The 12,535-nt window shown below is 37.7% G+C and overlaps 1 protein-coding gene and 1 long non-coding RNA gene across 2 annotated transcripts; both read left to right on the top strand.

Annotated features, from left to right (window-relative positions):
* Window positions 1-1,980: 1,980 nt before the first annotated feature.
* On the top strand, window positions 1,981-12,449 carry Pkn (serine/threonine-protein kinase N). Its single transcript, XM_089638251.1, has 3 exons — window positions 1,981-2,350; window positions 2,459-3,816; window positions 10,638-12,449. Exons 2-3 carry the CDS (start codon window positions 2,531-2,533, stop codon window positions 12,445-12,447), a joined length of 3,096 nt encoding a protein of 1,031 aa, XP_089494377.1. The 5' UTR covers window positions 1,981-2,350; window positions 2,459-2,530; the 3' UTR covers window positions 12,448-12,449.
* LOC149419362 (uncharacterized) lies at window positions 5,266-9,895 on the top strand. Its single transcript, XR_016302896.1, has 3 exons — window positions 5,266-5,614; window positions 6,143-6,322; window positions 6,470-9,895. It is a non-coding gene; the product is annotated as an uncharacterized LOC149419362 (long non-coding RNA).
* Window positions 12,450-12,535: the final 86 nt, after the last annotated feature.

The following is a 12,535-nucleotide window of genomic DNA, read 5'->3' as shown; positions in this document are numbered from 1 at the left end:
TAAAGTGCGTGGGAATACTTGGGCTATATTGATTTTATAATGATAACAGTATAGGTATTTGAAGTTTATTTTTATTTCGGTAGTAAATTTGTTTTAGTATATTTATATCGACGGTAAAAGGAAAAATTTATTAGAATGATTTGAAGAAATCAATCCAGAAACGAAAAACTTATTTGAAACTTTGTTTTTCATCTAGTTTTTATCATTATTTCATTACTGTTTTTTTGCAAGTGTGTTGCTATTTTTTTTAAAACAATAGATTAGTTTTCACTGACGAGTATGTCCTGCGAGCACGACGTTACAGGCCGAGCATAGGCCGAGTGACGAGCATTTTTTTCTGCATGAGATTTCATACAGAAATGCTCGGCCTCTGACGTCAAGCTCGCCCAGACATGTTCGCCTGGGAATACTAGGCTAAAGTCACAAAAATATCTGTTTTAGATTTGAAAAGTGTAAGCGTTGTTGCGCTTTTTAGGAAATAATTCTCAACATAATTCTTTTCTATTAATATCATCATCAGGGATATCTGGAAAGTAGCAAGATATTATAATATAATTATAATTAAAAGCAACAAATTAAAAATATATGAAAGCCAGAAAATTCCTTAATATTATGCTAATTACTAGAAAAAACAAAAAACTAGAGGATTAATTTTGCGTGGGCACTGATTTGGGACAGTCGATATTGCCAGCGAGGACAAAACATTGTAAATATTTAGAGTGAACTTCGTACCGCGGCCCTCTTCCTCATCTGAGATGCTCAGCAATTCTCACCCTCAGTATTTTTCTCAACAATCGAACCACAAGTTTCCAAGTGCCATTTTAACCAAATTATGGATATTTCTAAAAAGGTCGATTTTTTCAGTATACTATACTATAATTTTTCAGTATAGACCTATGGGTGGTCAGGATTCCTACCCGATAGCTAACTATAACTACTTGACGAACGTGAATATCTTGTCGAGCAAAAAGCAAATGAAATACAGGCCTTAAGATTGCTTAGGCGATAGACGTCGACAAGACTGAACTGTTGATCGTCAAAAGAAATGCAGCAGCCTTACAAGTTAAGCAAATAAAAATACAAAGTGATTGTTTTATTCGATAATTTATACAAATCAGCATAGTGCAGGGGGATCCTTATTATGTCCTTTCGTAACTCTTTTATTTATTTTAAGATAGTGAAGACGTACGGACGCCTTTTTGTTTTCGAATAGCAAAACATAATTATGTTCCAATGGGTTCAAAACAAGTTTATAGCATATTATTATTTTTAATTGGTAGATCAGGATACTCTACATCACTTCCCAGGGTATCTTTTTATATAATCCTCTAACAACAGTACAGCAAAATGAGGCGATATAATACATTATAATATAAATACATTCAATTTTGGTTGTAGGCTAGCGATGAAGCAAGATACAAAATCGGAGGATGTTCAAGAGTGAAAAAAACATGTTTCGTGGATAGAACGGGAGTCATGTATTTATAAATTACAAGTGAAGTAAAATATTTAGAAGAAACCTAGATATCGTCAGGATACCAAAAGAATGCTAAAGTAACAGAATCGTATCGATAAATATTCTATGACAGAATCGTATCGGTATTACAAGAGCGGGACGTCCAGTTGGTCACCCCTGACAAAGCTGGATCACCGAAATAGCACAAGACAGGGACGCCTGGAGGTGCATTTCAAATGTCATGTCTCAAAATATTAAGTCGTTATTTGAGGAACCGATCCTCTTTACAAACAAAAAAGCTTGTAATAGAAGAGTATAAAACACATTTTCGTTGTTGTTTTTAAATGGGTTCACGATTCCACCACCAAATTGCGAAAAAAGTAAATATTTCAAAATAGAATGGAATAATTTATTTTCATTTGGTTGTAACAAGTAATTACCTCATACGATGGAAATAGACGGAAGATTCAAGGAATAATTTTATTTTTACACAAATAAACTGTTTTCGAAGAATTCAACACATTTTCTATGATATCGTTGGTTTTTCATCTATTAGCTTGACGCAGTTTCTCGTATTTATTTATATCTCACGGCAATATTTTGATATGTGTGTCCTCACATACTCTTCTGTCGACGTTTTTAAATCTGGATTATTTTTCCGCTCCAGCGAAATATTCTGCAATCACCGCTAACTGCTATGCTGTGCTATGCTAGTGCTACCGCGCTATTAATAATCTCGTTACATCCTACTCAATACTGCTACAAACAGTCCCTACTGCTACGACACAACAGAATACAAGCAAGTCGGAATCGAATCATTACTTTTGAATTCGTAAGCACCTTTTAACTGACAGCTAACGCAGTGTTTGTCTATGGTCGACATAGGTAGTGCTGGTTAGTAATTTGGTTTTAATTTAGGTTCTTTGCCCATAATTACAGTGCATTAACTGAGTCATCACATTTTAAAATAGAGCTTTTATACATTTGGTTTGTTTTTAACAGGTTCCACGGCCGTAGTGATACTAAAAATGCTATGATACAAATCCGTTGACGGTCGACTTCTCGGTCACAACTATGGCAGACCCGGGCTATTATCAAGGTGATTATATTAGACATCCAGTGCTCTACGAATTAGGGCACAAATATGGTGTTCAAACGGAATCCGTTCCGGAATTGGCTTTGCCAGCCAAATTGGAAGAGTTGAAGGAATTGATTCGACGAGAAATTCGTAAAGAATTAAAAATTAAAGAGGGCGCGGAGAAACTGCGTGAAGTCGCCACCGATCGGCGGTCGCTGTCAGACGTCGCGAGTCTTGTAAAGAAAGCCAATATCAAACTGAAGGAACTGAACTCCGAACTGCAAGAGTTGGAGTCTCAGATCATCCTGTCCAGGGGCCAGACCACTCCGCTGAACATATCATACGACGATGATGTTATTCTTTCATCCAACCCGGAGCAAGCTCAACACCATCTCGGAGATGGCAAGTTCTCCGACAGGAGGCTTGTCTCGCTGGAGAAACAGCTCAACATAGAATTAAAAGTGAAACAGGGTGCGGAAAACATGATTCAGAGCATCAGCGGGGGGCACCAATCCCGGGACAAAAAGTTACTGGGGGAAGCGCATCAAATGCTGCTGGACTCCAAGGTCAAGATCGAGTATCTCAAGCTCCGGATTCTGAAGATGAGGCAGGGGCGGCAGAAGGACGGCTCCAACGAGCATGTGGCCGGGTCCAACGGGGAAAGCCGGGATGGCGGAGAGTCCTCGCTGGACGAGAGAATCTCCGAGCTACGCAACCGGTTGCGTATTGAAACTGCCGTTGTGGAGGGTTCCAAGAATGCCATCAGACTGTTGCAGAGCACTAAGGCCCCAGACAAGAAGGCCCTCCAGGAGGCCCAAGCCAGTCTCACTGAGTCCAGTCAAAAGTTGGATCTACTTCGCCGCTCCCTGGACATGCGGCGTCTGGAGCTGCCGGCCCGCAGCCCCGTTGCGCAGGAAGTGAGCTGGGAGCTGCAGGCCAGTCCTCACGCAGGCTACACTAGCTTGGGCAGCGGGCGCAGCGGAGCCCTGCTCCCCAACGGTCCCCCCTCTCAGGTAGTGCAGGTGACGGGGCAGCTGGAAGTGCGCCTGATGGGGTGCCAGGACCTGCTGGAGGAGGTACCGGGCCGCGCGCGCAAGGACCACAACGCCAGTCCCTCGGACCTGCGCTCCTTCGTCAAGGGCGTCACCATCCGCAACTCCATTAAGTCCTATAGCATCAAGGAGGAGACCAGCAATGAAATAATGGCAGTCATCAAGCTGGACAACCATGCCGTGGGGCAGACTAGTTGGAAGCCTTGCTCGCAGCAGGCTTGGGATCAAAGGTGAGCCGCCCCCACTTATTGCCCAATTCCTAATCATCTGTTTTCTTTTGTTTACATTGGAGATAACATTTATTTTTGTAATCAGGCCTCATATTCATATTGCTTATTTCAAGTTCAAATTCTTTGCTCCTTTAAGTTTTCCTAATGTGATTTAGGCACGACCTTGTCAACACTATTATTTGGCTGCCAAAAGGTCAATGACATTTTCAAAAACCTGTTAATTTTTTGTCAATCAACTTGGAGGTGTTTTATTAAATGAATGAGCTCACCTATTTCGCAAGTTTGAGGTGTACTCTACACTCTTTACTCGCTTATCTATAATACCAAACTATAACGCAATGCATGATCAAAGGAAATAAAAAAATATTATGATGAATGGTCGCAGTTTGTTTATTGTGCCCATACAATATTATATGTTCTTGGGAATTTGTTGGAGACATTTTAATTGTGAAATCAAGATAAGTTTACTGCAATGTAGTGGTGTTTTGATTATACTTCTATTTGGAGGTATTTCCAGATATTATTACGATTATATTATGATGTCAATGCAAATATAAGCATTCTTATCAGAACCCAAATTTATTAGCGTTATTAAAATAAGATAGATATCTGATAAAATGGAAAACATTCAGATGGTGGATACTAAAAGATTTTGATTACACAAAATATATTAACATAAAAGAATGTTTAAATTGTGTGTGATAGTTTTTTTTTAAAGTTGCACCTTAATTTTGAAATATTAGTTCAAATCTTAATCTGTTTGATTGATCAACTAAGATTATGGTCGAAGTGTAAGTACATATTAATTTTTTTATAAAATTTATATCTCTTCCCTTGTTACTGATACAACATTACAAGAATAACTCGCTTTAACACATTAACGTTTTGAATGTGGAAATGAACATGGTAGGAAGAAAGTGTTTAATTTTATGATGGTGTGAGATGAGGTGTGCGTATATAGAGTAATAATTAATTTTATGGATGTTTCGCAGGAGCGGACATAATCTATTTTTACGGTCTTACTAAAAAATGTGGTGAAAATTTTATTTAATTGATAAACCACCGTGTATGTGAAAACATTACTAATACAGACATAAAATAGTTCATGAAAAGATATACATCGTTTACACAGCCAAAGGGGGTTGTTTATCTGTTGTATAAACTTGAATCATCGAATTTCTCAATATTTCCAAGGTATTTTAAATGTGCTATATATTTCTTCTTTTTGAAGGTGTCCTAAAAACAAATACTATTTTAAGAAACCAGATAAAATTACCTTTTAAGGTTTTTTTATTTGTAAATGGATGTTCATAAATTTGAATATTTTAATGTCAAACATGAATTGGTTGAAAATAAAAAAATATATATATTTTTATTCCAAATGTCAAAAAATTGAGAGAATGCAAAATTTTGAAAACACATTCCTTTTATTTAGGGCGAGTTGTTTCGGAAAAGCTGAACAATTATTCAGATTCCCGAGTTCTATTCAAATGTAAAAAAATCTTCACGTCGATTTTATTCAAATACAAATTGGGTTGTTTCAACTCCGAAAAAGCTTCCGTTATATTTGAATAATCCGTTCCAGTGTTCCCCGCCGAATCGGGCAATTATTGCAGAGAATAATTTTTTTGCGAGACAGGAATTATTTTTACGCTGGCAACACCTCGTATTTTTATCAATCTGTCAAAACTTTTTCCCGCCGCGCCGTCACTTCGTTGGATTGCTTGTTTTGTGTGATTTTTTGTTGTTCATTTAGGCATCTCAATTTTTGACAACTTATAATGGATCCCAACTTACTGTAAGTATTGTAAATTATACCTTATTGCCATAATAAATATGAACCTTATTAATAAATAATACACGTTTGGAACCGTATAGATACGTAAGTGAGCATTTTATTTTCGTAAAACCATTATGTAAAGCTTGATAATATTTTGTGGAATTTCGTCTTCTAAACGAGATAAACGATCATTATGAAAACATTTGCGATACGTGTATATACTTATCGTTAGTAAAATTACTTGAACTTTGTGAGAATGAACTTTCTAAAAGCATTGCGTTTTATTTTTTGAATGTTCTGCCATGGAATGGTGGCAAATCTTTTTGTTTATTTTTATATATTATTTTGAATTCTGCCACACTTTAATAATGCTTTACCGAGGAATATTATAGTGCTTTCATGTGTAATAAAATATCTATAAGAAACTATAAAATATCTATATATATTTTGAACCTAATAAATATAATATTTGCCGTGCATATTTAATTTTATATCAGCAATTCCTTGTACGATCTTGTTACTTATAAATATGAAATGTGTTTTCAGGAAACGATGCCATGTTGGTGAGGAAGTATAGCCATATTCTCACCAATAAAAAGACCGACGCAGTCATCTTCAAACAATGAGAGGCGACATGGCTTACTCTTATATCCGATTTCAATGGCGATGGATTCTGTCAAACAGCTCCGAGCTCAGTTTGAAAATATGAAGCGTCGGGCAAGGCAGGTTGGAATATATTTCTTAATTGGTATTAATCTTAACGCCATAATGCTGTTAAATGAACTGTTATATTTAGTAATTGGTTGCCCTGATGCTTTGTTTAATTCATGCAGGTATATATGTTTATTAATTGACTTTTAATAATGCTTCAAGGACGGTAGCAGAGAAATTCATGAGAGGACTGGCGGTGGACACAAATTTTATGCGGAACATAGTGGCTACTTCGATTGACGGACTCCCTAGCGTGTTTGACGATGACATCAGCACTTTGGTGCTGCAGGAGCTATCTGGTGGTGGAAGAAGGTGGGAGTTTGGTTAGCGCCACAGCTGAGGTTTATTATGGTGTTGACGGCAGTTTACTAACTACTTGTAAGAACTTGTGTTTCAAACAATGTTTCCTAGTTTTATATCAGTTCTTCATTTAAGATAATCTGGTTAATGTATTCTAATGTTGTTAATGCATCCAAATCCAACCGTTTAGATAGCAGCGCCCCAGAAACCTCAATCCTAAAAGCAATTTCATCTCATTTAAATGTAAACGAATTTGTTGACTGACTTAATACAAGTTTTCAAACAAACTGTTAGTAGATTTGAGTACAAAATATTTGTATTTCACTATCGTTGCTTTACTTAAGATAATAATCTTATTAGTTAATGTATTCTCATGTTGTTGAAGCATCCAAATCCAACCCTTTTGACAGGAGTGCCCCCTATTATACATACCGATTTCCGGTTTAAAAAAAATTGGATTATTGAGACAAGAACGAGTAATATCGGAGTCATGCTAAAACTAAACTGAGATGAAAGCAGTTTATTCCCCTCTGTTCACTATCTACTGGGTGAATTCTTTAATATACTAATATTAATTTTAATAATTTTTCTCTTTTTTATGTACACAATTCGAAGTATTTTCTGGCTTCACAATTACCTACATTATATTACATGATAATACTAACAAATGTACATTGTGTACTTACGACGGGGTACTCCAGTAAGACCGCATTTTTCTTTTCTTTCCTTTTAAAACTGTAAATTAAAAAAAATGCATTTTATGCAATATTATGCATGGCATGTCCAGGTTTTTATATTATGCATATTTTTAATGCTGTGTGACCTTTACTTTATGGGCCGTATAATCTTTTGTGTTCTTTCTAATGTTTGTCAATTATTGTTAGAACAAGATGAATGAATGCATTCGCACACAATTAACTAGTCCATTATATTATGTTCTTAAATGTTTCTTTCCCATTGTATAAGTATGTATTTTTGCTGTAAATTATTCTTTCTTCCGAGAGAGTGTACCGGTATAATTTTACTTTTTTCAGGGCATTAATAAAAAATAAATAATCACAATCGCTAATCAATCGCTAATCAAGTCGCTACAGCGACCTTGATGTGATTTACTATGTAATACATTTCTAGAATGATCTATGTTATTACTAACTATATATGGAGATAATATACAGTACCATAGTTACCTGGTAGATAAGTATGGTACTGTAGACGGTATGGTACGGTACACTTAAGATTAATACTTAATTAACATTAACTAATTGTTAATACAGGATTTAGGACATAATTGGAAAATACCATAAACATTATTTTAAACCTTTATTTTCTTATTTTTAACTGAATTTATATAAACAAATTATTATAATCAATAAATATTAGTCTGAAACACCCATACATATTTAAAAATAAATAAACTCTGAGAAAAAATAAATGCCGCTGATGGAAATTGAACCCGCAACCTTCCGATTTATTCATTTTTTTTCTATTTGTCCATTTATCTTTTTTTTTTCAATTTCTACAGTGTAGGTACCTAGGTGCCTTACTTATTTTCTCTTTTATTTTAATTTGTTATATTATTTTGATATATTTTGTTCCTCACTTATGTAAAATACAAATAAAAGAATATACTACATCTTGGTACTCTATTTATTTTATGAAATTAGGTAGGAGTATGCAGTTACACTTAAGTTATTCACATTCAATAATGATCCAATGCATATTACATAATATATGTATATGTGAGATAGTTGTTCAAAACATTTCTAATAGTATGTATTCTCTATTATTAAACAAAGTAATTTACTAAGTTTATAAACATTAAAGTATAAAATAAATAGAAGATTTATCGTTACATTAATTATTTTGTACATGTTAACTATCTATCTCTGAATATATGTAAATGGTCGTTTGTTGAAAATCTCTGAAAGTTCTTCATTGATTGCTTTGAAATTTAGACACAATGTTGCATTCAAATATGCGTGTGTTTTTATATACATACCTACATTATTTAGATGACACCTGTGACAGGTAAAACAGACTGAGCCACAGCAACACGTGGCGGGGTACAGCTATTTTTGAATAAAGACATTATTGTTTTGAAATTCAAAAGACTTTTATTATCTTCGCTCATGTACCAAGAGATTGTACACATGTGTTCGAGTCTCCAGGCGGAAGATGTTACAGAAAGTGTCGCCCCATGGGTTGGTAAAGAATCAATATAAACCGAGTTCTGCACAGAGAAGTAAAGTAAGAAAACAGTTTATAAGGCGGTCTACTGTGGAACCTCTCTTGCATTGCAGGGTTTTACAGCACTCGGCTTATGTGGATTCCTTACCGACACGTGGGACGATAGGCCTAATGGTACAGAAGGAGGTAAGATAGGGCTTTTTGTGCTGGGTAGTATTTTACTATTTATTAGTCCATCAATCTGGCAAAATATGAGTTAATGAGGGTTTGACGAACGTGGTCATCTCCCCTGTTAAAGATTGGTGCTTGCACCAGTACATCGTTAACCTCGTCCAAGGGGTCTATGAATACAGGTGGTTGATCTTGTTACAATGATCCCTTGTACCTACCTGCATTTTAATTTATGAAGAAAGGACTGGAAGCCATCTTTTAACAACTCCAAAAGTTCTTTCAACAACATTTCTGGTCCTGATCTGACTTTCTTTATATAAATGTTGTTCTCGAGAAACGGAATTCCTTAAGGGTGTTAGTAAATATGGCTTTATTCCATAACCACCATCTCCAACAATCACTTCATCTCCAAACTCACCGCATTCCAACCTTACTTTGATGCTGCTACTATTAAAAAGATGGGTATCTCCAGGCCACCTGGCTACTATGTTGGTCGACAAAAGAAACAAACTTGTAGTTTTTCAATAGTTTTACCAGTTTTTTCGTCATTTTAAATCACGGAAACCAACGATATAAAAACGAATTTCGACAATGTTTTATGTAAAAAAGGTATCTAAACTTCTTCCCACAAAACCTTCAACTTCGTAAATTTTAATCGTTGGGTTTTCTTTGCGTTATTTGCCAAAATAGTGAGGGTCGTTATCACCAGTAATTGGCACATACGATATGTCAGACCGCAATTGTGACGTTCGCGCATGCGTCAATCTTTTTCAAAATGGCGGATCGCGTTAACCGGCCGATTTCGGCTGATCACATTTTCATGAATATTTCGTTGAATTTTCTCTTGACGGACGATGAAACAACCCAATTTATGGAAAATTGAGTGGATTGACGTTGTGATGACTTTCTCACACGTGATTTTTTCCGAAACAACTCGCCCTTAGAGAATATGCAAGAAAACTGTCACTTCACTTCACTTTTAATCACATTTATATGGTAAAAAATAATACAACAATATTAAAATAATTCCTAGAGAATAACAACAAAAAATGAGATTTTAAATTCATTGTTAGATCAATATAAACATTGATTTCTATGATTCATATTTACCTACATATACATAAAACATTTATGTTATTAAAAAAACTTCACTTTCATAGAAATCTTATTAAATTCATGCGGTAACAGTCAATGATTAGACAATTAAAGAATAATATATCTGAAATAACCTGACTTTTTCAAGACTGGAATTTCACATTTTCCACAGACAACAGTCTGTGGAAAATCCAACGTTGCCAGTTCTTTCAGAGCCCAGTTAAAGATATTTTTTATTAGTACCAACTCGAATCTAAACGTTTACAGTCTTTATACAATGTGTAACAAACACACCGTTTAATGGATACAAAGTGGTTTTTTAGTAATGCTTGATGTTCAAATAATGAAAAAAGAAAAGATTTCAAAAATTACACTTCAATCAGAAACAAACATTCTACTTAGCATTTCTTCTTCTGCCAAATAGCTATTGAATTGTTAGTTGAGCTCTTGATTAATATTGAAATTATAATGTCGGCTAGTCAAAGATAATGTTTTTTATTATTGAGATTCTCAAGATGACCAGACATTACTTTAAATTCCAAACAATAACAATGAATAATGAGTCTTTGTTTTGCAGATTTTCAATTGAACTGGACAAGTCCCGCGAGGTGGAGATCGGAATCCACTGGAAAGACTGGCGAGGCTTGTGCGCCGTTAAGTTCCTGCGGCTGGAGGAGTTCATCGATGACATCCGCCACGGCATGGCGCTCCAACTGGAGCCTCAGGGCTTGCTCTTCGCCGAGATCAAGTTCCTGAACCCCATGATATCCAGAAAGCCCAAACTCCAGCGGCAAAGAAAGATATTCAAACAGCAAGTTAAGAATATTCCCCGTGCCAATCAGATGAACATCAACGTGGCGACTTGGGGTCGCTTGCTCAAGAGGTCTTCTCCCTCCATACAGAATATTTCTAATGCTCACATGCCTCCCTCTAGCCAGCTGAGTTTTGAGAATATCCACGTGGATAATAAACAGGATGTCTCACCGGAGAACCCCGATGCCAGCGTCGGGGGCCTGGCAGGCATCCGCCCCCTGGGGCTCCCCGCCACGCTCACCCCGCCCCCCAAACCTGCTCAAATCCCCAAGCCAAATGTTAGCACTCTTCGCATGGAGAAAGAACTCCAGGTTGCCCTCAAAGAGTTTGACTTCCTCAATGTAGAAGACTGGCGAGACAACAATGCGTCCATTCTCCAAAGCTCAACCACTGTCTCTTCTATGACTTCTACCCCCATCGTCGAATACCCTCCGTCCCCGTCTCCTAAATCATTTGACTTCCCCATTGTGGAGGAACTAATTGAGACTGCCCCGCCTGTTAAAGTATCACTGCCCAGTGTCGCTCCCGATTACCGGGAGAAGATGTACGACCCGCAAAAACAATCTGATACTATGAGTATGGACAGTTTCAAATTCTTGAGTGTGCTCGGACGCGGCCACTTTGGAAAAGTTATTCTCGCTCAGTTCAAGACAACTGGAGAATACTTTGCGATCAAAGCTCTGAAGAAAGGAGATATCATTGCCCGTGATGAGGTAGATTCCCTTCTTTCTGAAAAACGGATATTTGAGGTTGCTAATGCTATACGTCACCCCTTCCTTGTAAACCTATTTGCCTGCTTTCAAACTGATGCTCATGTTTGCTTCGTCATGGAGTATGCGGCTGGTGGAGATCTCATGATGCACATTCACTCCGACGTGTTCAGTGAGCCCCGCGCCGTGTTCTACGCTGCGTGTGTTGTCCTCGGGCTGCAATACTTGCACGAGAACAACATTATCTACCGAGACTTGAAACTGGACAACTTGCTTCTGGACACAGAGGGTTATGTGAAGATAGCCGACTTCGGGCTGTGCAAAGAAGGTATGGGCTGGGGTGACAGGACGGGAACATTCTGTGGAACCCCAGAGTTCCTGGCTCCCGAAGTCCTCACAGAGACTTCGTACACTCGCGCAGTAGACTGGTGGGGTCTCGGGGTTCTGATATTTGAAATGCTGGTGGGAGAATCCCCCTTCCCAGGAGATGACGAAGGAGAGGTGTTTGACTCGATAGTGAACGACGAGGTGCGATACCCTCGGATGTTGTCTCTGGAGTCCATCGCCTTGATGCGCCGCCTGCTCCGCAAGAACCCCGAGCGCCGACTGGGCTCCAGCGAGCGGGATGCGGAGGATGTGAAGAAGCAGGCCTTCTTCCGGAACATAGCGTGGGATCAACTATTATTACGTAACATTAAGCCACCATTTGTGCCAACCATAGCGTCGCTGGAGGATGTAAGCAACTTCGACAGTGAGTTCACGTCAGAGCGCGCAGTGCTGACTCCGCCCAAGGAGCCGCGCGTGCTGTCGGCGCAGGACCACAACCTGTTTGGCGGCTTCTCCTACATGGCCGACTGGTGCTAGTGCGGTCTCTATAAACGGCCTACAGCTTGCGGCCCGCATCCTAGTGCCTTGTATCCATATCCCATATCCGTAACGTGTCTGAACTGTG

The sequence above is a fragment of the Hesperophylax consimilis genome, chromosome 12 (assembly GCF_061612785.1).
Source record: "Hesperophylax consimilis isolate HC1 chromosome 12, BYU_Hcon_1.0, whole genome shotgun sequence".
NCBI lineage: Eukaryota > Metazoa > Arthropoda > Insecta > Trichoptera > Limnephilidae > Hesperophylax > Hesperophylax consimilis.
The sequence above is the reverse complement of the archived record's forward strand: the minus strand, read 5'-3'. Positions and strand labels throughout refer to the sequence as shown.